The sequence below is a fragment of the Scatophagus argus genome, chromosome 10 (genome assembly GCF_020382885.2).
Source record: "Scatophagus argus isolate fScaArg1 chromosome 10, fScaArg1.pri, whole genome shotgun sequence".
Lineage (NCBI taxonomy): Eukaryota > Metazoa > Chordata > Actinopteri > Scatophagidae > Scatophagus > Scatophagus argus.
The window spans coordinates 5234576-5259499 of NC_058502.1; the positions used below are offsets into that span (position 1 = coordinate 5234576).

Here is a 24924-nt window from a genome sequence, read left to right on the forward strand (position 1 = left end):
GCAAAAAATTTAAATGATGTTCCTAATTTCATAAATTTGTCCGACTTTAACTCTACTTCAAGAAACCAGAAAATCCTCACATTTTCCTTCAATCGTTCAGTGACCAGAAGTGGCTCTTTGTGCAATACAGTTATTTACTTTTTTAACCAGAAGATGGCAGCATTGTAAGAGTGCAGAATCCTCCAAAGTGTCCACAGTCGCTGTGTTTATGGCTTTAGTGACAACATGGTGTCTGGTTATCTGTTGAGGTATAAGGGTCTTCATTACAGTATGTTTCCAGTAATTAATGGTGTTCAATCCACCAATGATCGTAATACCTTAAAATAGAATAATATTTCCTTACTGGTGGAGATAACATCTATGGTGAGGATGTTCCATAAATAGTTATGGTGAATTAAACACTGTGGTACTTCCTGTAGTGGTATTTCTCAGGGTGTTACTTCACTGTCATATCAAGTACAATTATGTCTGTGGTACTCAGTTATGACCGTTTAACAATCATATGATTATGTTTGATTTTTAAAGGGACACATTACATAACTGCATTACAGTTTGCACATTGACAAGAGTCTTTAAAAGTCCTTCCTTATCTCATTTTTATGAATCAGTTGATAGTAATATGAGTTTAGCTTTTATGCATATAAAGCATCTGGGGCATTAGATACCTATACAGCATTTCAAAACTGTGACTTATATCAGCATTTAATTGCCAAGAAAGACAAAAAGAAATGTCTTGAAGTCTTTTTGGTTCTAGCGATTGCTTTCCTTTATCAATCTCACATTGTTGCTTGGCCTTTGTACCATGACTGAACTGTGCTCACTATCTAATGTTCTGTTTGCTATCAGGTTTTCCTTGAATATCTTGGATCTCTTTTAAAATAAATCTTAATCTTAATGTTACCACACTTGCACAAATAAAGGATTGTTTCTTTACTTTCACCTCATTTCATTTTAATTTCTTTTCACGTTTTTTTGTGGTAAAGACCTCTAAAGGGAGACCTGGTCCCTCTTATACACAAACCAGTTAAAACAATTTAAAATGCTCTGCAGGATAACAAAACCCTTATCACGCAACTCTTACATAGCAGGCTGTGTTTTCGCACGCAACTACTGTGTTAACTACAGTTCATTTGTTTAACTGGCATATTGACTGGCAGCAGCATCACGAGTGGACAGGACTGCGGGGCGTTTGACAGCGACTTTTATAAATAAAGCGCCCACAGCTGTGCGGACTGGTAGGCCTTGTGAGTGTGCGTCTGTTCAGACTTTGTTTAATATTCCACTGAGGAGCAGCCGGCGGTTCATTGTTGTGAGCCACAAAGGGACGCGTCCTTTCTTCAATCTCTCACGTTTAAGTGTTACATTACAGTGTAATTTTACTGCAGAGAGGAGAGAAAACCGGTCGGAGGAGGTGAACGGGTTCGGGCCTCGCCTGGAAGAGCTGGTGTGACGTAGCCGCCCACCAACACACACACACACACACACACACACACACACACCGGCCACCGCTGCTGCTGCGCCTGCCAGAATCTCAATGGGGGGAAATGACCGCGAGTGACCTTAAAGGAAACACTGTGTTTTACAGACTGCTCGTATTTTCATTTTATACGACATTAAAGATTTTTTAACATCAACACTGAGCTTGACATTTTTGGGTAAAATACCTTTAATTACAGAAAAGGATAAAGTCTAACGTTAGCTTTTCGGGCGACTGTCTCACTAGCTAACATTAGCTAGCTGAGCTAAAGTAAGTTAGCCGGGCTTTCTCATTTTTTCTCTCTCCCGTAGATGCTAAGCTAAGCTAGGCTAGGCTAAGCTAGCTGCTGCCATGGATAAAGCCAAGTCGATGATGGACAAGAAGGGAGCGTCGGGACCCTTTCATGTCAACGGGCAGAGCCAGAGGGGATTTCACGGACACGTCCCTGTGGCCGCTAACGGCAGCTGTTGCAGCACCAATGCATTCGGGTCGAGCGCCGGACCAAACAGTAGCACGTTTGAAAACATGCATCATCTGCACCGCGGGGACGATGCAGAGTGCAACGGCTCCCCGGCCAAGAGGTGCAGGCTACGGAGGAGGACGGAGTCGGTGCGGCGGAGCAGACCCCGTAAGTGTCACCCAATTTGGAGGAAACCAAGTTTGATGGGTACTGTCGTTTAACTGTGCATGTGGTTTAAAATAATTTTATTTCGATCGTGGAACTGGTGGGATATTTGTTGTTATTTGAGTGCTACACTCTGTTGTGCTGTGCTGATCAGCCGGGGTTTTGCACAACCACGCCGCGTTGCAGTGAGACAGCAACAACCCCCTGACAACCCGCGTGTATTTCCCTTTCACAGCTTTTTTTTTTTTATTAATTCATCGCCATTTGAGTGTCGTGGTTCATGTGTGTTTCAGATCACAATCTTGTCCCTTCGGTCTCCTGTTGTTGATTAGATTAGGTGGTTGGTGTGTCGAGCAGATCTGTGCGAACTACAAGCCTGCCGTCGTCACGGAGACCCTTCTTGTTTGTATGAACCCTCAGGTTGCATCTGGTGCGCTGTGATTGGTTGGTTGCCGGTGGTGAAAAAGCTCCTGATAAGTGGGCTTGGCTTGCCTCGACCAATCAACGCCCGACTCTTGTCTTCAGGAGGCAGGTTGAATGGGCCGGGACCCTGTCCCCTTATTTACGGAGTATTTCGGATGATGTGAGTAAAGATCATCCAGGAAAACTTGCAGTTTTTAGTGCAGGATGTAGAAGAGTTTCTCTTTCTTCGCCGAAGTGTCTTCAGATATCCAAGACGTACTGCGACCTTCTTAGCTTTCCTCACACGCGCTTCTTGTTGTTTTTTTTATATGCACCTTTGAGCTGATACCCTCGCAATGAAGCTTATCAGTGAAAAGAAACCTGGTAAGTGTGAGTCGGTTTGTGCCTCGTTGTACTGACATGGCCTAAGTATTAACAGAAGAAGAAGTAGACAGAAGTAATTTGAGTGTCCTCACTGTCTCGCTTTATAACTCGGTGTCAGGCTATGACAACACATCATTAAAGGCTCTTATTTTCCAAAGTTTATTACCTTTATGGATTAATGTTTCAGTCAGTTGATCTAGTGAGAATGGTGCACATTTGAAGCATTATTTTAAAAAATAGTGCTAAAAATGTTGTTTAAAGTGAAGCTTTTGCAGGCAGCTCTTTGGCTGTCCATGGCAGTGAATTTCACACCTCATGGCTCCTTTTCAGGGCTGTTTTAGTCAAAGCCGCAGGATTTGTTGTGGCTGAGTGTGGCTAAAGCGTGGTGAAAATTTGTTATCATTCTTGTACATGTTTGCAGAAAGACCAGCTGCAAGTTTCAAGACCTCCAAACTTAGTCATCTAGGTAGCCTTCCTTACATCTATCAGTGCTTGCCATAGCGATAGACAGAGCGAGAGGGGAGGGACATCACCAGAGACAGAAGAGAGAGAGACAGGTAGAGAAAGGGCGGGGACTTCACCTTTGGTTTCTACATTAAGAACATTTACTTTCCTGTGACGTGTGAAAAGGTTACATATTGCAGCATTAATTGCCAGTAGTTCATTCATACATGTTACTGACCTGCCATATGATCTTGTACTCAGTATAATTTCTGCTCCTGTTGCCTTAAATAATCAATCTATACAACTCCGTTTGTATCACTAGGGCTGAGTGTCAATTAAAAAATTGCAATGTATTCATGCACGCTGAACTGCCATCTTTGTGAAATCCTCTGCATATCACATACGTTGTAGGGATTTAGCTGCTGCACTCAAGGGACAATCACACATTGCATTAAAACAAAGAATGCCTGCAATGACAGGCTGTGAACTAAACCATACAAATAGTTAATTTTTAGTTGTTGTTTTTTTTAGATTTGGGTACAAAAAGAATTGAATGCAGATATCATTTCAGAGAAGTTTCGATACAGCTGGTCACTGGGTTGTTTCAGCTGATACCTTAAAGGTGTTGAGTACCGATACTCAACCCTAAGTATCACAGAACAACATTAAAATTTGTTGTTTTTTGCTTTCAGTGATTTGTTCTTTGAAAAAAAAGTCCCACACAAGAAGATAAAAAAACAGAATCATCTTTTGGTAATATGTGAAAAAACATCTTTTGATAGTAAAGATATTGACACTTGATTATAGACATACCCTTATAGATGTACACTATGTACTCCAGTTTCTGTGAGATTCATTTCATTTCATTTGTAAGTTGCACTGAAGTGATGAAAAGCCAAATAAAGTCAGAAAAACAGGACACTCCACCTGTGTGAGTTTTGATGGCCAAATTGATGGAGAAGTGTCACGCTGCTACAAACGGCAGATAATAATGCAGATAATAATGTAATACTTAGTACCCTGTGAAAGCCTACACTAGAACTGGACCACATTACATAATTAAGAGGACATCTCATCGGTAAACTTTGTAAAAGTCTGATCCTTTGCTTTATGGGTGAATTATCCTTGGATGGAGGTCAGCCATCCTGATAAACTCGGATAACCCTCTAAGCTTTTCCCAACCGAGGGCCGACCCTGGAATGTATTCCCTGCGGTGTTGTGATTTTTCACTTTTGTCCTCTTTTTTTTTTCTACTCTGCAGTGGTGTAGGATTGGGGTTACTTTTTGGTAACACTGCCTGCAGTACCCCTTTTTTACACCACAGGAAACTTGGCAGAAAGTTACATTTCCATTGACTGTCTCCTGGATCAGAACCGGCTTTATTTTAACCCACAGGCTTCAGCTGTGTCAGAAGATTCTTTTATACTTTACAATTTTTAAAACTTTTTAAAACCTTTTTTAAACTTGTACAACTAAACTCTCCGTCTAAAAGCCCCTCATGGGATTTTGCCACCTGTAAATACAAATGTTTTAACCAGACAGTAAATGCTTTTCCTTCATCTTTCATGAGAAACCTCAAACTATGTGACTTAAAAATTGAATGAGGTGATTGGAGAAATTATTAGTTTCAGCACAGAGGAGAAAACCATGAAAATAGGAAGAATGAAGACAGGAAGTGTGCCACAGAGGTCATGTACAAGTTAAGTTCTCGGCTTAAAAGCACACCTATAAATAGCAGCAGAAAATTAAAATTGCACACTTAAGAAAAAAATATATAAAACAAATATAAAGTACAAAATACACGTGAGGTAAATAAAGTGCACTTAGTGTCAGTCTATGGTATAATGCATAAACATTCCCTTTTACTCCACCAGCTGCATATACCGTGTGCCTGGTTTTTGTGTCTGAACAGGTGTCACAGCCCGCTGCTTGTGTGTCCATGTGTCAGCGAGACACGTGGCTTTGAAGGAGGACGTGTGTTGCTTCATCACATCTGCTGTGTGGGGTCACCTTAAAATAAAGACAGAAATCCTGGTATTATTTAGACAAAACAAATTTGATGAATATGCGAGCAAAAACACCACAGGAAGACGTACTGTTCAGATTGGATCATAGTGCCACTGCACTGTTTTGCATGCGGTATTAGCAGCAGTATTACCAGTGCTACAAGACCAGTTTGCCAGTTTTTCGAGGAACCCGAATGTGCAGAATAGTCAAATTGATACACAGCCTGCAGTGTTTGGGCTTGTTTGGGCTGAGTTGGGCTTAAACAACTCAGTGTTTTGACTGAACTTCACATTTTATTACAGATAAGTGGGTGTTGTGACATGAAGTAAAACAGGATTTACCTGGAATCTCTGGAGCTTCTTCCAGACATTTCTTGTGTTGAGACTAGGCGTTGGCTGCCGATACAAAGTGGTTTTTGTGGGGTGGGGCTCAAAGGGTGAGTTTGATTGGTGGTGCTCCTAGAAAATGAAAATAATGGTCTAGTGTCTAGCTTAGCTGGTGGAAACCCTGGATGTTGTGTTGAGTTTGTCTGTGTGTAAATGTAGTTCATTCAGAAGAGACCAGTGACTGACGTAAAGATAATTGTTTATTACCGCAGACGACGTGAAAATTAAGTCTCGTCAGAAATTCTCTGACACTTAGATTGTACAGGTAGATTTTGTGATGGCACCTGCCCAAAGCAGCAGGCTCTGCTGCTGAGATGAAGATGGTGAATCTGAGTGGTGATGGGGAGGTGGAGGGGTGCACATAACAGCAGCATGAATGTACTGAGGAGAAAAGTACAATACTTAAAAAGACAGCAGCAAAATGATGGGCTAATAGCTTGTTGTGCTGTAGGATAGATGTGACCAGCTGATGAGACCCCAAACAATGTCAGCAGGAAGTTATGAGTGAACATGACAAGACAAGAAGGGTGACTGACAGAATAGTATGAGACTCAAACTACCGCCCTAGCATGCTAATGAATAGTCTTCTGTGCTGAACTTTGCTAGAGCTTCATTTAAAGAATAACTCTCATAAAAAGATAGAGGTTTGTGAAAAACGTCTGCCACAGGTCAATGTTCTACCACACTCTGCTCCAGATGAACTGCGAACAGGGTGTGCTGTCAAGTATGGGTTCAGTAAGCGTATACACGATTGCTGTAGCAGTGGAGGTAGTGACAGATAATAATACCATGAGTACTAGTTGTATTCACACTCGTAACATTTGTAAATTAAAAGGGGTGCATGGAGAAGTTGACGGACAGTAACACAATTAAACACCAAATCAGTGATAGGAATAACAGAGGACAACGCTTCCTGTGATTTTCTTCTTAGTACTGAGCGTATATTATTGTATTCACTGTATACACACAGCTGCTTGCTTGTGTGTTTTCTTGTCTTATCACACAAGCATGCTGCGCTAGTGTTGTTCTTGTCCTGTGCTCTCTGGCAATGTAGTAACGGCGAAACCTGAGATTAAAGGTTAAGCAATAGGAAATTTAATAGAAACGGTCGCTGCCGATAATCCCCAAGGCCGTGTTAGAAATCTGAACAATAAGTATGGTGGAGGAAAAAAGTACATTAATGAGGCCCTCTGGACTTTGTAATTCAAGTCAGACTGCACACACACATGCACATATATATTGTACTTACCATGTGTGGAGAGCAAGGTAGAGGTGTGTTAGGCCAAAGACCTTTCACCCACATTGACACAAATCATTCCTCACCCCCTCGACCCTCCTCCTTGTCACACTGACCTTTGGCTGGACACCGTGTGTGTGCATGATCTGTGTGTGCCTTTCTGCAATTAAACCCTGGATAAATGGACACTTGTGAGGACTGTAGGACACACACAGGACAAAAAAGAAAACCTTTGATTTTTGTAAAAATCTTCACTTAATTTGTGAGGTTGAAACCTTTTTTCTGCATTGCCCAGTGGTGCTTTAATGGTCTTTAGGCAGCAGCATTTTATGATTGCGAAGTATTTAAATGCCTTGGATGAAGGAAGCATTGACAGGCATTGTTGAAGGAGCACTTCGTTGTGGTTTCCTGGTTTTCGTAGAAGATATATGTTTAAATTTAGCCACAGGCTATTCCTGTGATGTCTTTTCAGTCAGTGCGACCATATTTCTTGACATGACTGACAGCCAGGGTCAGCTGGCATCAATTTTACTGTCAGTATTTATTGTTCTTTCCTCTGAACAAGGTAATAATCATGGAAGGAAAGCAGTCAACAAATGTCAAGTAGGCTAATGACGAAGGCTGACAAGTTACTCCATAGATTCAGAAGATGCCTGTGGCTCAAATGCAAAGCTCAGACATGAGAGAGATTGTTCTTCAACAACACTCAGCTACACAGATTACGCTAAGAAGGCTGCTGTCATTCTTTATAATTCTGTGAAACTTGTTTTCAGAGTTTTACCATTAAGAAAAAACTCATGCTTTAGCCATGATACAGCATATTCCTCAAAGAAAAATACATAATAATTTGAATTTTTGTGCACAGTTTTTCCTTATTTTTAAAAGAATGTGCAGAGAGGAACATCATTCATTCAACTTCATCGTTCATGAAGTGGAAACACAGCACCACAAATGTTGACCTGTCCTGACTCAGGAAGGTTTTAAGCATATTTTTACAGTGGACACTGTTTTTATTTATTTATTTATTTTGGGTCACATCATAAAGAGCCAAAGTAACAGTAAGGTCTGAGTGACAGGAAGAGTTTTTGTCTTCAGGTTCAGTTGAATTTGTATCTGTTGTTGTTCAATGTCCTCACTCTGCATGCTTCATTTACTTCAAACATTTAACACTGTCATGATGTAGCGTGATAAAGTATATTCACACCCACCTTCACACCCCACTGAACAGATTTCTTCCTTATTACCATTACTTTCAGTCTTTAGTGTTTTAGTGTCACATGGCCTATCATCAGTACGGTTTGAGCAATTTCTACTATGACAACAGGAAGGGAAACAGAAAACATGCAGTTTCTTGGCACATACACGTATAAAAAGTTCAGTTTGAGGTCACAGTATTAGCTTTTGTTTTAACAAAATACCGCCTGCCAGCAACTCAAAATATCAGAAATTTAGTTAATTTACGTGGATTGTGTCATGTGCTGTTTGTGACTTTGTTTTTGGCTCAGGCTGTGGAGAAAAGTGTGATTGTCACTTGAGACAGCTACTGTCATGTACCTTCACTGGCCTCTAACGGTATTTCTTTTGCGTGCACTGATACCTTTCCTTGTGTCACAGAAGATGATCATATTTCTGTTTACAGTATTTCACAGCTCTGCCCGAGCTTTAATGTATGCTGTACAAACATAGAGTTTTTCTGGTTTCATGGCTTTCCCTCATTTACGGACATTTTAAAAAGACTGTCAAGCTCTTAGCATGTACAGTTGAGATTAATGAAGTATTTCAGCTGAAATTATTCATAGTATAAAACATGCAGCAAGATTGCGTTGTCATTAAAAGCGACTATTTCCAAAGGTACATTAGCAACAAAAACAATTCAGAGCAGTTTATTTGACCTATTTTGACCTAAGTAAGTTTTTCACAGGGTGCAAAATCTGTACTTCTCAGTTAATGTTTGCAGATATCAGAATAGGTCAGTAGGTAAGAGGGGACAGTGGCAAAAAGTCAACCAAACAATAAAGGAGGTGATAGGTGACTCCTTCTGAAAGTAACCTAACACCAACCACCATATGGGCTGTATCATCAGCAGGTAAGACTAGCAGCAGCAGGGGTGGTGCTAGTGGTCAGATGGTGGGTTTCAGTTACTGAATACTAGAGGTTTCAACAAACAAGTACACAAAGTGTGATGAACACCTGAACTCAGAATACACAGTTTTCGACAACAAATCAGGTGCTTGCAGGGACAAAGTTTTAGGAAATATCATCTTCTCAGGTGTTCTGGAAATTACAGTGTGATCAAAAGAACGGCGAAACCGGTGTCATGGGATTTCTAACTTCAGGACGAGTAGTTTAATAGACAAGATGCTGTCGCGCATTGACTCTTCTTAATCACCACAAGCAGTATTAAATCCCACATTGTTCACAATATATAAAGATTGAGGGTTCAAGTTCAGTCAACCACCTGAAGGTTGTAACTTGCTGCTCATACATGCCACAGCAAAATTGACAGATTTGTAATGCTGCCATATCCTGTTTGGAGAGCAGAGGTGGTTAACTGCACATATTGCTGATATTGCATTCAACCTCACGACATGTTTGAACATTTTCATGTTCAATCTATAATGGAATGGCTTCATTTTGATTAACAGGAAGAAAGAAATGCATCTCAGTGTCTTATTGTCTCATTTAATCAAACTTAGCTGTCTAAGTGAGTTTGACTTCTGACTCTAACTGGCGTCTGACCAGACAACCAGTGAACCAAAGTCCAGTCCAAAGGTCCTGAATTTCGAAGTGTTTCGTCCGTAATAATTACAGACAAACGTATAAAAGGAGACACGGTTTCCAGTCTCTTGGTGGCTCAGTCGGCTGGATTGTAACCATGCACTAAATATTTGGATTCAACATGTTCTTTTGTTGGACTTTGCTGCTTCCCACAACAACAACATGTGTTTTAGTGAACATGTGCTGTCTTGAAAGGTTTCACAGGGTTTTCATTGTTCCAGACAATCGACCGACTGTCAGTTTGTGTCATTCTTTTCTCACCTCTGTGTTGTGCAACAAGCATAAAACACCTAACTTGAAAGACTGGAGGAAAACTTGCTGCTCTCTCTGATTTGACACGCAGTAAACTCTTTCACTGTGACCTTCATAAATAAAGAGCACTTCTTCTTCAAACATTTGTTTCACTTAATGTTCAACCTGATCCTTGGTTTTTGTTGAACTGCCAGTGCAAAGAGAAGGGGATCAATGCAGGTAGCTTCTAAAAATAGCAACATGTGCACAGGCAGAATAGAAGACATCCCTCTGCCAAGATAAAATACATTTGACATTGTTTGGGTTAGAAAAATGAGGATAAAAGTGATTTGATTTGAACAACAGTTCGATTCCATTCATTTTAAAGTAAACTAAACTAACGATTAATTTCTGTAGCGATTATTGTGCCTCATATTCTTGGTTGAGAATTGATAAAAAACCAAGATGACTTTGATGACGTCTGACTTCTTGATCACTTCTTCAAATGACTTTGTTTGTTTTGTCCAACTGTCCAAAACTGAAAGATATTGCATAAATAATGTGATCACATATTACTTAAACACCACAGTGATTTAATTACCTGCCAGTTGATTAATCAGCTAATTGTTTCATTCTTAATTATCACACGCTTAAGCCTCCTGAATTAAATTGGAAAACTAAATGAGACTGATGTACCTCTTTGTCAAATATAGTAATGCGGTGCCTTTAAACTGTCTTGCAGTATCAATTCTCCTCCATCCATGCCAGTAAATCTTACTTGAATTGACTTAAATTGATTAAGAGAGAAGAAGCAAGCAAAAGAGTGGAAGGGGAGCTGCAGGCAAGTGCAGGAGAAAGTGATGCAGGAGGTGGAGATGAAGAGATAAGGAGAAAGAAAGATGTGTGTGTGTTGATGTGAGAGAAAGAGAGAGAACGTGAAAGAGGCTGATGGATGGAGAGAAACAGCTAAGTGAAAGCGAGAAGGAGAAGAAGGTGTGAGAGTTGGAGCGAAGAAGAGATGATGGGGAAGGGTGGGTTTCTCCAGACCAACTTTTCTGTTAATTCTGCTTTCATACAGCCGAAGCACGTAGGACTTCAGGTTGGGCCACTTCATAGGTTGACAGGTTATTTTCCTGGTGATCACAGTTTTCTCATTCTCCTCTGCAGCCTTCCCCTGGTTTGGTATGGACATTGGTGGCACCTTGGTCAAGTTGGTGTACTTTGAGCCAGTCGACATAACTGCAGAGGAAGAACAGGAGGAAGTGGAAAACCTGAAGTCCATCCGCCGCTACCTCACCTCAAACGTGGCCTATGGTATGTCTACCCACACACACACACGTGTCGTCACACCCACATGCTTGCATGTTTATGCATGTGTTTATCTAAGGCAGGGACAGTCAGGTTAAGCACACTTCACAAGAAGATTAGGATACCAGGATGTGTTTTATATTGTGTGCCGCCAATGTATTGCGTTAGATTATCAAAGTGTTTTTAGGGATTTGTTCTTGACTTGAGTTGTTATGGAGAGCACATCACCCACCTCACCACAACACCAAGAAACAACATTTTGGTTTTTTTTTTTAGTCCTCAGAAAAACTTTAGCGTGTTTGCAAGTCCTAAACAGAGTACACGGGGCCAGAATCGTCTGTTGTAAAAAGCCTTCCGTCCTCATTCAGGTAAAACGGGCGTCCGTGACGTCCACCTGGAGCTGAGGAACCTGACCATGTGTGGCAGGACAGGGAACCTGCACTTCATCCGCTTCCCCACACAGGCCATGCCCCGTTTCATCCAGATGGGTCACGACAAGAACTTCTCCAGCCTGCACACGACACTCTGCGCCACCGGCGGCGGCGCATACAAGTTCGAGAATGACTTCAGAACGGTGAGTGTATTAGCTGCCGAAAATGCCTGATCACCGTTAAAATGTCAGATTTACAGTCGTTCTTATGGCAAACATTTGGGCACCGATACGTGATTAGTTAATCTATTTGTATTTATTTGACTATTTGGATTTTTAAAGCAAACTTGTCAAACATTTGGCTGTTCCAGCTTCTTGGACTGTTGGTCCGACAAAATGAGACATTTGATGACTTCGCAAGAGTTGAGCTGAGATATTTTTCACAGCTTTCTATATATCATCAATCATTCATGAAAATTATCTTTAGGTGCTGCTCCAGTTAAAGATCAAACTGTGCCATGTAAACAGCTCTGTGGCATTTGTACAGAATGCTCACTAGTTATTATCTGATTTGAGCAGAGAATTTCTGTTGGTTTTCATGTCTTGGCAGTTGGTTGAGGCTACCTCCTGGTGATTCTTGAACATGACTTGAAGTTGGCGCATTTGATATCTCGGTGCCTGTTTACCTGAGTTCATTGACCCTCTCTGCAGTGCAGTAGGATCAGTGAACTATCCCTAGGCAATGCAGCATGAACCGGGTTGAACCAAGACCTCATGCACATCTGAGTTCTTAAGTGCTTTGAAATCTTTGTAGCTTCACAAATGTGAAAATCAGTGATCCAAAGAGTATGATCATCTTTTAATTTTAATGATCTTGATCAGTTAACATCCCTTTGATGTTGTTTCAAGGATTAAAGGAGGTTTATTTGTCATTATAGCTGTGTATGTGCAGTACATAGGGTGATGAAACAGCGTTCCTCCAGGATGCTACATGGTGCTACACAAAACACTGCACATAAGTAAAATAAAATTAAAAAACAAAAAGTATAAAACTAAAGAATAAAACTAGAAATATAGAATAAAAAATATAAGAAATTAAAAAAATACATGCACAGGTTTCCACAGTATATACACAGTTATGCACGAGACAGATAAGACATTGGGGTAGTGCAGGTAGTGCAGAGGTGTGCCAATTTTGGGTGTGCATGTGTGTTTGTGTGGAGTGTATGTATATGTTTGTGTATGTGTGTGACTGTGTCCTGTCTCTGGGAGTCTGATGGCTTGGGAAGAAAAACCTACTCTCGAGTCTGGTGTCTGGTGGTGGACCAAATGCTCCGGTACCTCCTACCAGACAGCAAGAGTTTGAAGAAGCTTGGTGCCCTTGACAATCTCCACGGCGGATCCGTCAATGGTCAGCGGAGCGTGGTCACCCTGATCCTCCCTGAAGTCAGCAGCCATCTCTTTTATCAGCTGAAATGGTGTGATCTCAGTATTTTCACCCTCTTCTGTTTGTGTTGCAGATGGCCGACCTGGAGCTGCTGAAGCTTGACGAGCTGGACTGCCTGATCCGCGGCCTGCTGTATGTCGACCGGGTGGGCTTCAACGGACACCCAGAGTGCTACTATTTCCAGAACCCGTCAGACACCCAGAGCTGCGTGAAGAAGCCCTGCACCCTGGACAACCCCTTCCCCATGCTGCTGGTCAACATCGGCTCCGGGGTCTCCATCCTGGCCGTGTACTCAGAGAACAACTACAAACGGGTGACTGGGACCAGGTGAGGAGGATCACAAAGCATTTCCATATTCTTATCCTAAACTCTCTAAAACCTCATGAAATACACACAAGGAGTGGAGTTGTTTGTTGCAGTCATGTTGGAGTTTACGAGATCAGTGACTTTTGCAGTGCTACACATGGCAGAGCAAGCAAAATTCATTCAGATGAAGGCATCATGAAGTTGCACAACTGATGTGACTTCAGCTTCAAGTTTTCTCAATCACTGATAAGGCAGCTGATCTACACAAGCCGAACAAAAACATATGTCAGGGTTGACTCCCTTTTAACAGCTCATTTCCTCGTGGAACACCAATACCAATACACTGATCACAAAGGCTTATATTTTGTAATTTATCTTAATTTGATAACCTGATAAATTAAGTCAGATTACTGGAAACATTAGAGTGAAATTACTATTATGGAGAAACATTAATGTTGGAAAACAGGGCGGAGTGAAAAGGGAGAGAAGCTGGTTTTTCAGATATATTGTGCCCAATGTTATCAACAGAAAGACTAAACTCATTTGTTACACTAAATCAGTGACTTGTGAACTTGAACTTGTTTTGCATGGATGAATATGTGCAAAAGGTGAAGGCTGAATACTTTTTATAGTTTCAGTAGATCCACCTGATAGGCCAGAATCAGTTGTTTTAATTCCAGCCATGCTTTATCTATGAGCACCTTGTTTTATTACAGTGCTTGTGTAACAGTCAGGTTAGATTGTGATTGGACAGTGAACTTGTGAAAACAATAAGAAAATTAAAGCAGCTTCTTTCCTTTACATTTACATGCTATATATAATAACTAAACAAGCCTCCTCATGAAAAACTCCCAACTGAAATAGTCAAGCTAACCAGTCAGAGAGCGTGTGTGTGTGTGTGTGTGTGTGTGTGTGTTACTAGACTCACTTAACTACAGTTAATGTGCCTTTCATTCATTCAGTGGTATCCTCTTAGTTAAGTTATATAATCATTTACTTCCAAACTCTTTGTATTTATCACAGGCTAAACTTATGTTATATAAATACTGGGCGAAGTAAGATAACCTTTACAATTTAGAAACAACCGTCCTCTACTTTTGTGTAAGATTCCATCTGTTTTTTTGTATATTTTACAGTCGAAGCCATCGCAGGAAACGTTGATGTGCTGAGCACGTGAAGGAGGAATAAAAACTTGTTCAGAGGTGCTGTCTGCATGTACCTCATATTCTGATGTATCTCTGGCTTTTTCCTCTTCCAGTTTGGGAGGTGGTACATTCCTGGGCCTTTGCTGTCTGCTGACGGGCTGCGAGACGTTTGAGGAGGCGTTGGAAATGGCCAGCAAAGGTGACTCTACCAATGTGGACAAACTGGTGAAAGATATCTATGGAGGAGACTACGAACGCTTTGGCCTACAGGGCTCCGCTGTGGCGTCCAGGTGAGCGTGATGATGACATTGTTGCCCGAAGGTCCACAATGTTGCCATATTTCACTTCAGCTACATCATACATCATACAAAACATGTTTTCTACATTTATTCCTAGTGTGCACGTTGCTGTATTGGTTCTGAATCTCTAAAGCCAATAATTTTGAGAACTCTGCTGACCCGTTTTAGTTTGAAAACGCTAGAGTTCGCTTCCTGATAGGGTCTTCGCAGTCACGGCATGTCCTGTCTTGTGAGTCTTTTCCAGGAAAAAAAACAAACAACACGAGCCTTGCATACCAATAGTAAATACAACATTGATGATAAAGTATAGGCGTCCTTCACCTTCTTTTCCTTGCTGGCTGTTTTGTACTATTTATTTATTTATTTCAATTTTTTGCATTTTATTTCCTTTCTTGGCACCAAATTGCTCACAGAATGTAATGCAGAGAACATTAATTATCCAGAATGACTTAACAGGGTTTAATTTGCGTGTGGACGCAGAGCCATGCCATGCTCTGTATGAATTTATGGCTTTACAAACACACACACAGTCTGCAACAGAAATAAAAAAATGACACCAGCAAATGGTGTGTGAAATTACAGCTGACTGGTAAAATTGTAGGCATAAGGTTCACACAGTCGCGCACACAGTCACACATACGGTCACACACACTGTCACACACACTGTGTACAGTAAACCTGCAGCTCTTTGTTCAAAGGTTGATCCATACAGCTCAGTGAAAAACAGTTTTTTATCACAGATTCTAATCACTGTTTCTTGTTATGGTGTTCCACTCTGTCATTTATTGAAAACACACTCTTACACGCACACACAAAGACAAACATCTCTTGTTTACTGTTTACTGAAGGTTATTGTGACATTAACAGAGGCGCATGCTGCTGCGTCTGCTTGGTCTTCCCCTTTTTTGCTCAATTTGTCAAGAGTTCATCAAACTTGAATATTACTTACAATGAAAGTAAGTCCGTGTGTTTAGGTTCACGTGTACAGTGACATTATTTACATGACGTGTGTCATGTGATCTGTTTTGACAGTTTTGGTCACATGATGAGCAAAGAGAAGCGCGACAGCATCAGTAAGGAGGACCTGGCCAGAGCCACACTGGTCACCATCACTAATAACATAGGATCCATAGCACGGATGTGTGCTGTCAACGAGGTATACACACACACATTCCTACTGGCTATCACCAGACATACTATGTACAACAGGTACCGTATTTTTCGGACTATAAGTCGCTCCGGAGTATAAGTCGCACCAGCCAAAAAATGCATAATGAAGAAGAAAAAAACATATATAAGTCGCACTGGACTATAAGTCGCATTTTTGTGGGGAAATTTATTTTATAAAATCAGAGACCAAGAACAGATATTTCATCTTGAACGGTAAATTATAGTAATAACAATAGGTTAGAGAACAACGGGCTGAATGGGTGTCTGGTATGTTAATGTAACACAATAACAGATATTCAGATAACTATAACATAAACAACATAAGTTTACCAAACCCTGTTCCTCTAGCTGTGGCCACCTAGCTTTTAGCCCGCGATTAGCTTTTTTGGTTTTCTTCATTGCAGTTAGAGTATCCTCCGCTTTTCGCCAGTCCCTCACAAGTTTCTCGCTAACTACAAACTTTCTTTCAGCTGCTCCATTACCGTTTTCGGCTGCATATTTCGCAACTTGCAGCTTGTAATCTGCAGCGTATGATTTTCTTTTTGGGGCATTTGTGTTCAGTCTTTCTCAGTTGTCTTTATAAGTTGTTTAAATTAAAATTTTTCGGTGGTACAGGAGCGTAGCAGATACTGGCACACCAGCCTAGAGCGCCCCCTCGCGACTCTCAGCATGAACATGTGAAATTACCGTATATATTTTATTATATAAGTTGCACCTGAGTATAAGTCGCAGGACCAGCCAAACCATGAAAAAAAGTGCGACTTATAGTCCGAAAAATACGGTATTTGCTTTATGTAATGCTTATCCACAAACGCATGAGAGATTATGGTATAGCTTCACCACTAGCTTGACCTATTGGCACATGTTGGTGTTGAAATACATACAAAGACACACACGTACACACTGAGCGGGATTCAGAGGTTTTCTCGCCACTCAGCATGACTAACAACACAGAGTGAACCAAATTTGCACACTCACAGTTTCTGTCTGTGCTTTACTTTATGTACAGAGTAATCTCAGGACAGGCAAAACGACTACAGTGATAACAACTGTACGGCGTAGTTTTAAGAAACAAACATATTAAGTTTCGTGTTTAAAATATACAATCCCCAAATTTCCTCCCAGCTCACTGTTGTTTTGAAATTCAACAGTGAATGTCCACGAGTTTCAAATAATCGACTGTGAACTTCTGGACAGTTTTGGGATTGTGGGTGCTAATTGGCTCCACAGTAAAATCAACAAGCCGAAAGTAGTTTAATCTTGCAAAATAATAGTTTAATGGCAGTGAAACTAGAGAATTAACAGTTGAATTGAGACAAAAATGGAGCTAAAGCTGGTTTTAAAAGTTTTTCAGTGGCAGCAGCTTAAAAAGTCAGACTTACTGTTTCGTAGAGTGAAACATCAGCCTGGAGTTTTCCTGTGTACTGTGAGCTTCTTTACAGTGTTGCCTTGTGGCATGGCAATCAAGCAGCATTGTACAGGGCTATCACTGCACACAGAGCCGCGGCGAAGACGTGCACACGTGTTCACCGACTGGGGGGTTGAGGGCTGATACTGACATTTTGGGAAGGATTTAACTAATAGGTCCAGTATGGATTTTCAGCAATCTTTAATGCAAGAAAGTGTTTCCCTTATGTGGCTTTAGGGATTAAAATGTAGACACCAAAATTTTCTTCTGAAAGACTTAAAGACCATGTAGTCTGCCTGTTGCTGAATTTAGCAGTTTTAGGATTATTTAAGGCTTCATCACAGTCTATTCAGCATTTTGGCTGGTAGCTGATTTGTTAGCACTACTGAGCTTATCCCTCAAGTAGTCATTATGTCTTTCCTTTGCAGAGCAAAAGATGAATGAAAAGAACTTCTTGTGTCTCTTATTGTTTTATAAAATGTGCTTGAATGCAGCGTATTTGATTAAGTTGATATACAACTCTCCAGCACCACCGTGTGGCTTGGAAGAGATATTGCGTTTCTTTCTTTTAGCAACTTATTGTTTCACATAAATAGATGAATTTAACTATCAGGCACATGTTGATTATGTGTGTATACAAATGTTATTACTTTTATTCGTGCTTCAGGACAGATTTAAACATTCCCAACATTTTTTATAAATAATAATTTCAGTGTTTATCAGGAACATTTATCAGAAACAGGAACAAGAAACAAGAATTTTGTTGGGTCACAAACACAATTTTTACACAGCAGATACAGGAAGTGCCAACATCTGAAGCAAAACGAGATCAGTGTGCTGATTGTGGTGCGACATCTCCTGTTGAATGTAGGCCTGCTTATTGCCGCTGTTTTATAAAATATGAAAGTGTTCCTGGTTGCTGTGATGTTATTAAGCACCACGTTGGTACTGAGTTCTCCACACACGAATCACCTGCTGTTGTGAGAACTTAATCATTCGTGAAAAAACATGAAACTCAAACACGGACTGCAGCACCACAAACCTCTTTCACCGCTTACGCAAGAGCCACCTTTTTTTCTGTTTACTTTCTTTTATATATGAGATTTTGGTCATATTGCACAACTCAAATGTCTGTCTTACACGCTATACTGCCACAAAGTGAACCAGGACTGCTGTTCATGTTTGGCCCTGGACCGCCAGAGCACCCCAGCCTTTCATATTTCAGTTTGTGCTGATGATGTTTCAGTTATTGTCACGCACATAATGGGGTTTCTTATGTGTCTTGTCATATCAGAAAATCGAGCGTGTGGTGTTTGTCGGGAACTTCCTTCGCATCAACACAGTGTCCACAAAGCTGCTAGCCTATGCCATGGACTTCTGGTCTAAAGGACAACTAAGAGCCCTCTTCCTGGAACATGAGGTAAGCACTCATAGGATGAATTTAACCAGGCTGAGTCTTCTAGTCAGACGCTTAGGAAGTCAGGAGGAAAACCCAAACTACATACGACATATGAAAGTAAAAAGTGTGTGTGTTTGCTTGCACCAGGGTTATTTTGGAGCTGTTGGAGCACTGATGGAGCTGCTGAAGCCAACAGAGGACCCGTGAAGTAAAGAGTGTGAATGACATCTTCAACACTGGACAAGACGATGTCATACACCCCCGTACGCTGTGATGTCACCTCCACTCGATGCTGTGACGTCATCGACTTATTTTGACGCTGCTGAAAGGTCTCGTTCACAGAGGCCGCTGAAGGAACACTAATAGACACAGAAACTGAGAAAAGCCATTTTAATAATTTAACTCTTGTAAATAATAATAACCTCTAACACTCACTTCCTGAATTTCCCAAACAGAGTCCCCCTATCAAAGAGGTTTTAATATTGTAATCTTTAATTTATGGTTTCCTGTAATCATCTCTGTTGTTTCCTGTAATTAGTCCTCTGTCAGTAAGCACAGAGACGAGAGTATTTTTCGTGTTTTTTGTTACTACGTGAGATAGTGTGAATAGCTACTGTAGCATTACATCCTGGAGGCTGCGGTGCCCCAGATGACTATTTGTGCAACAGTTCTTCAAAACAGGATTCTTTGCACAGAAATTACTCTTGAATGAGTAATTTTTACCACGAGGGACAAAAGGAAATTCCTTCTCTGCAACCGCAAGAAACATCATTTGACCGCTAATGCCTGCTGCCTTCATCCGTCAGCTGTAGTCGAACGTTTGGGTAATGTTAACTTAAGAATGCAGTTAGTGGTCAGCCGGCTCCTCAGTGCAGCTGGGCAGTGGTTGTGGCGGTAACTAAGGTTCAGGTGGTATTCTGCTGCCTGTCTGTTGCACAAAAAGTTGCCCACCGTGCTCCTTCTGAGGAGTGCACTCAAGCCAAATCCTGTTGAGATTCGTACGACACCTGCCTGCTTCAACTCATATGGGAAACAGAAAAACATCATTTCTGTCGCTCCACTGCATATTGCCTTTGCATTTCGTCTCCCCTCAGTCTGCCTTCTTGTTAACAATATTAACAACCCCATATTACGACATATATAGTGTTCAGTGAGTTTAGTGTTAGATGATGGGACCAAGACGTTGTCTTCCAACGATTAACGCGACAGCTGTGGCTGCACTGTTGATCTCTGGTGACTGGCATGACTACAACTTCAGTTCATGTCTGTTGGGAATGGTTTGTTCTTTTCCTCTCGTCCTTCTCCTGTCTGTCGGTGTCTAATTCGAAGACACTTCAGCAGGGTGAAGTCCTGTTTCTCACCCTCTGACTCCTCTTCGAGCCAGATGCCTTGTTTGGATGTTAAAATTGGGATTTACTGAGGCGTTCGGGCTGAGATTACGTCAGCTACATTTGAATCTCGACATAAAAGAGATGGACCAAGATGCTTTTAGTCAAGAGTTGTCCATTATGTAAAATACATAAATGCAAATTTTCTGGCATCAGAATGAGTTCAACCACTCTAAATTAGATTGTTCTTTAACTGTCTAATGGTGCGGTTATTGTGTGCGGTTAGTATTTGTTGATTTGTTCTCTAAGTACAACCTTTGTACTCACAAACAACAAGAAAATATGTCATCCTACACTTTCAAAAAGCTATCTTACAGTAGTTGGCTATCATTATGCCGCTATAATACTGATGATGACTGTTCATCTTTCTTAGACCATCTCAGATATGCTGTGCTGACTTAGGTCACACACGCACAGTTTGCTTGCCTCAGTCTTTCTTCTAGGATGGAAAACCCTCATACTTGCCTTGATTGCCTGCAGTAGTGCTCTGTCCTTCTGCCACTTTTTAAAGGGATCCTAACTGATCTGCAATAATTTGGGGAAGGTGGAATCGTAAATTAGACGTACCCGTCATCCTATAGGCGAGGTTTGCTTGTATTCATTATGCGAGAGAGGCTTCGTCATCAGTGGTTGGATTATCATAGCCGAGAAACATGGACGACTAAGTTGTAGGTTTCTGTGATGTGGTGACGCCTCCCTCCCTCCAGCCTGGACCTTAACAGCCTTTCTTGTCAAAGCAGCTCAACTACAAAGCTGCAGTCTCCACTCTCCACTGCTTTTATATGTGTTGTACCTCTGTATTACATGCCAATGCTCTCCATCGGAGAAACTGTTCTGTCCCCTTTTTGAAGCCACTCTTCATGTAATTCACCTCAAGCTCTCAGTTTTTATACTCTTGACAATTTGTTGTGATACCTCCAGACCATCCCCGCCAACACTTTCAGGTCCATTAGTTTTCTGTGTTTCTTAGCCTGATGTGCAAGTATTAGTTCATCTCTGGGGATGTTATTGACAGGACTCTGCAGTTTTTTTAATTTATCGTACAGTATAACAAAGGTGAACTCCTTATCAGCTAGTTGAATGTTATGTAAGTATTGTGAACATATTACTGACAAAATCAGTTAATTCGAGTTGGTTATCTCCACTTCACCATCTAATGTACCCATGAGCTATACTTTGACCCTGACAAATAACATGTTTACTGCTATGCAGTTCTTTTTTTTTAGTTAATATGTAAAAAGCCACATAGGACAGTTGTATTATAGACCACATAGTTCTCAGAAAGGTTTTAGTTCAGGCTGATATTTTGTCTACAGGGACTCATAATAGACTAACATCTAAGAGGTTTTGCTGTGAAATTGAATATGCACCACGTGTTTTTAAAGTACAGATTGAATGCAGTCAAAATAGATGAGGATCTGGTGACAGAATAAACACATTTTAGAGAGTAAATGCTCTGTAGTTCATCATAGTAAAATTGGATAAAAATAGTGTTTTTCTTCTGTGGATATATTGAGTGTAGCAGGATTCATTAACCACGGATTGGCTTCAGTAATCTAAATGTCAGCACTTATGCAAATGTTAAAAGTAAGACTGTGATGAAATACTATTTGACTAGTAGTGTTTTGGAGTTTTGCAACCGTTTCCTCTGAAAACACAAAGTGATCTTTGTGTTTGATCCTGCATGTTTTCAGCTGTGACGACACTGCAAATGTTCTTTTCTGGTGCTTTTTTTTCTTTTGTCTGTTCTTTGCCTTGTTTGGATGACACCAGTGGCCTCGACCTGTCAGGTGTTGGTTACCTTGTGCCACCCCTTCTTTCTTATCAGTTGCCTTCACTGTCTGTCAGCCTGGTACCACCATGTCTGTGCCCTTCAGTTTCCCACGTGGTTTAATTTCAATGTAATTTCTGTTTTTTTGTTTGTTTGTTTTTTTTGTTTGCTGTTGTACTTTAAAAAGTTCAGTGCAGTTAAACTTCTTGATATTCACAGCTGACCTACTAGTCCCAAAGTGTGACGTAAGAAAACAACAACAACATTAATTTCCACTTGATTATTTCAAAAGTCACAGCATATTTAGGTATCACAGATTATTAACAATGTGAACTAGAATTTTTTTAAAAACTCTAGTTCCTTAGCATTTCTTTTCATTAGGGTTTTGGGCAGCAGTTTGGTTTGGGAACACTTAGAAATGGTACGTCCTTTTACGTTGTGGCCAGTTATAGTAATGTAAGTTAACGTGTTTTTCAAACGTGATATGAAAATACTATTATACTGAATTTCTCTTCATGGTTTAACTGTTTTGAGTTGGCACAAAAGAACCAGCGTGATTGTCCTTAGAGATGTAACTACCCGCCTTTTCAAACATGTTTATGATTCGCAGCACTTATAAAAGTGTCTCACTGCGAGTTTTACCTTTTTCAACACGTATCATCAGTGTGGAAGCTTTTTATGTCAAAACAGGTGAACACCCAAGTAGAAGGAGAATTTACTGTACATTTTTAACTTTTTGCAGTCTGCTGTGGTGTACAGATGACCTGTTGCTGATTTTAAACTGTACCTGTATGTTTTCAATGTTGATATAACTGTTATAATTTCCACACTCAACTAATCTGAAACTGTTCTAATCCAGAGTTACTGGCCGCCATGTGTTTTTCATGAGGTCAAGTATTTTTGGACCTCACTGTTGTAGTCCAGTTTAAGTGTTTCGGACTCCAAAAACCGAATCAGTAACGCTGGAATTTCAAGTTCACAGAAAGTGTTTGTTTCATGCATCAACACGAATGAGACCCATCACTCAAGGCAGTGTCACATCTTACCGTGCTGACATTTTCGTGAAGTTTGGTCCCTTTTAAAAGTGTTTCACACATTGTGTATGACTACATCGACACAGTATGAAGCAAGAATTCAGTCATTTAAGTAAACTGGATATCAAGTAGTGATTCTCTGCTCTCATGAGTCAGTGTGTGGGTGTTTGTCTGCTTTGATCACAGTCTGAGTTGTGATTTTAAAGTTTGAACCTTTCTAATGCTGCGTTTTGAGTTTATTTCCCACTGGGACCACCTGTGCTCAAATCAGTATATTCTTTCTCTGTATTGTAAGCGTCTTTGGCTTAAATCACCCACCGAATTGCAAATGGTATGTCATCCAAAAGTGAAAACTAACCAACAGGCTATGCAGTAACTCATCCATGGATCTTTTTGTCCCTTTCTCTTATCTCTTCTCTAAAGCTACCAGAGTTGATTTGGCTTGTTTGTAAATGTTTTTAAGTAAAATATGCAATGCTGTTAGTTTTTCCCTGTTAAAAATCCTGTTTGAATACTGACAGAGAGAGTTTTCTCCTCTTGAAGTTTGTCCTGCTGACTCCGTTGTTAACACTATTTAAGGTGGATTCTTGCAACAGGATGCTTTAGGCCTAGTTAAGCACCCGACTGAGCGTACCAAGCTTGCTTTTTCAGTGTGATATTTGTGACCTTATCATGTTAAATATGTCATAAAGTCATTGACACATACAGTAACAAGCTTTAGCATCCCTGAAGTTCTTTTTGAGTGGTTCTCCCATGGCAGGCCCTTATCATATCCAAACTGTGGATGAGATGAGGGCCTTGTTGGCCTTGTTGAATGAATGGTGAGAAGTAATTCAAATAGGCTGAAGATCTGTGACAATGTTCATTTTTATCTTTAACTGTGTTAGTGTAGGGTAGATAGCAAACTGTCAACTCCTTGCTGCTGTCGAACCTCAAGTCGGGTCCTCGTCAAAGTGAGATAATGTTGCTTGTGACCTTGTGACCTTTTGCTTGTGTTTTTCGCCCCACGTTGCTAAGCTTTTTAGGATTTCCTCACAGGTTCTTAATCTGGTCAAACATCTTGTTGCGTGAACTCATTCAACCTTTAAACTGTCTTCTGGAATGCTTGACCGGCAGGACAGACCTTTTCACCCCTGTGGATTTGATTGTACAAAGATTTTGTAAATAATATTAATATGATATATTCTACACCAGCAATCTGTCTGTTGATGAAGTTGTTTCAACTGTTCAGGGTCGGGTTTCCCAAATACAACTTGGCACTTCATTTACAATCCTAACGCAGACAGAAGACACACCGAGGCAAACCACTTTCCTCTGCAGCTCCATCACATTTACCAACAACTTTACCAGAGCTGTGATAAGTAGTATTCAATAAAACCTTCAGCAGTCTGTCCTAATCTCTTTGTGGTGTCCAATTGGTGAGATTTTCTTCATTTCGATTTTTTTTTCACTTATTGTCACTTTAATATCATTAAATTTATTTGTGGGACAGTTTTACTTAGATTGAAAAAAAAAAATTAAAACTGAGTCATACTTACCCTAAATGGTGATGAGAATCAAAGGAGGAAAGTATGTTGTTTAACATCCAGGTGTTGTTCTGTGTTGGCTTTCAGTGCCAGTTGTTCACACTGATTCCTCTATGATCTGGATTTAGTTGTGAAATTTTTGGGAAGCCCAGTGCTGGTTGTTGCATCAGTTCTGCTGCTGCTTTTAACTGGGTTGAAAACCGAAAGGATTAAAAAGGAAAATAAATGACAATTTAAAACAAATGGCTTCCTCCGTTGTGCAATGCGTGTGTACTGAAGTGAAGAGATTTCTTTTTTCTATAAAGGAATTAAACTAAAACTGGATATATGTATCCTGGATGTTTCTTTACTTGCCTATACTTCAAGAAGAAGAAGAAGAAGA

General features: G+C 40.5%; 1 protein-coding gene and 1 long non-coding RNA gene across 5 annotated transcripts; one reads left to right on the forward strand and one right to left on the reverse strand.

Moving 5' to 3' along the window:
• The first annotated feature begins 1226 nt into the window (after positions 1 to 1226).
• pank1a (pantothenate kinase 1a) lies at positions 1227 to 24866 on the forward strand. 4 transcript variants are annotated; one of them, XM_046401570.1, is made up of 9 exons: positions 1227 to 1444; positions 1789 to 2105; positions 11139 to 11285; positions 11648 to 11853; positions 13170 to 13423; positions 14661 to 14837; positions 15879 to 16002; positions 18719 to 18844; positions 18971 to 24866. In XM_046401570.1, the coding sequence occupies exons 2-9, from the start codon at positions 1829 to 1831 to the stop codon at positions 19028 to 19030; spliced, it is 1371 nt and encodes a 456-aa protein (XP_046257526.1). In that variant the 5' UTR covers positions 1227 to 1444; positions 1789 to 1828; the 3' UTR covers positions 19031 to 24866. The 4 variants fall into 4 exon arrangements, with proteins under 4 accessions (XP_046257526.1, XP_046257524.1, XP_046257525.1 ...); XM_046401568.1 differs by lacking the exon at positions 1227 to 1444 and adding an exon at positions 1475 to 1655; XM_046401571.1 differs by lacking the exon at positions 1227 to 1444 and adding an exon at positions 2523 to 2888 and having other exon boundaries at positions 1985 to 2105.
• LOC124065795 lies at positions 5136 to 7062 on the reverse strand. Its single transcript, XR_006844494.1, has 3 exons — positions 6975 to 7062; positions 5681 to 5797; positions 5136 to 5342 (listed from the first exon to the last, which is right to left on the reverse strand). It is a non-coding gene; the product is annotated as an uncharacterized LOC124065795 (long non-coding RNA).
• Positions 24867 to 24924: the final 58 nt, after the last annotated feature.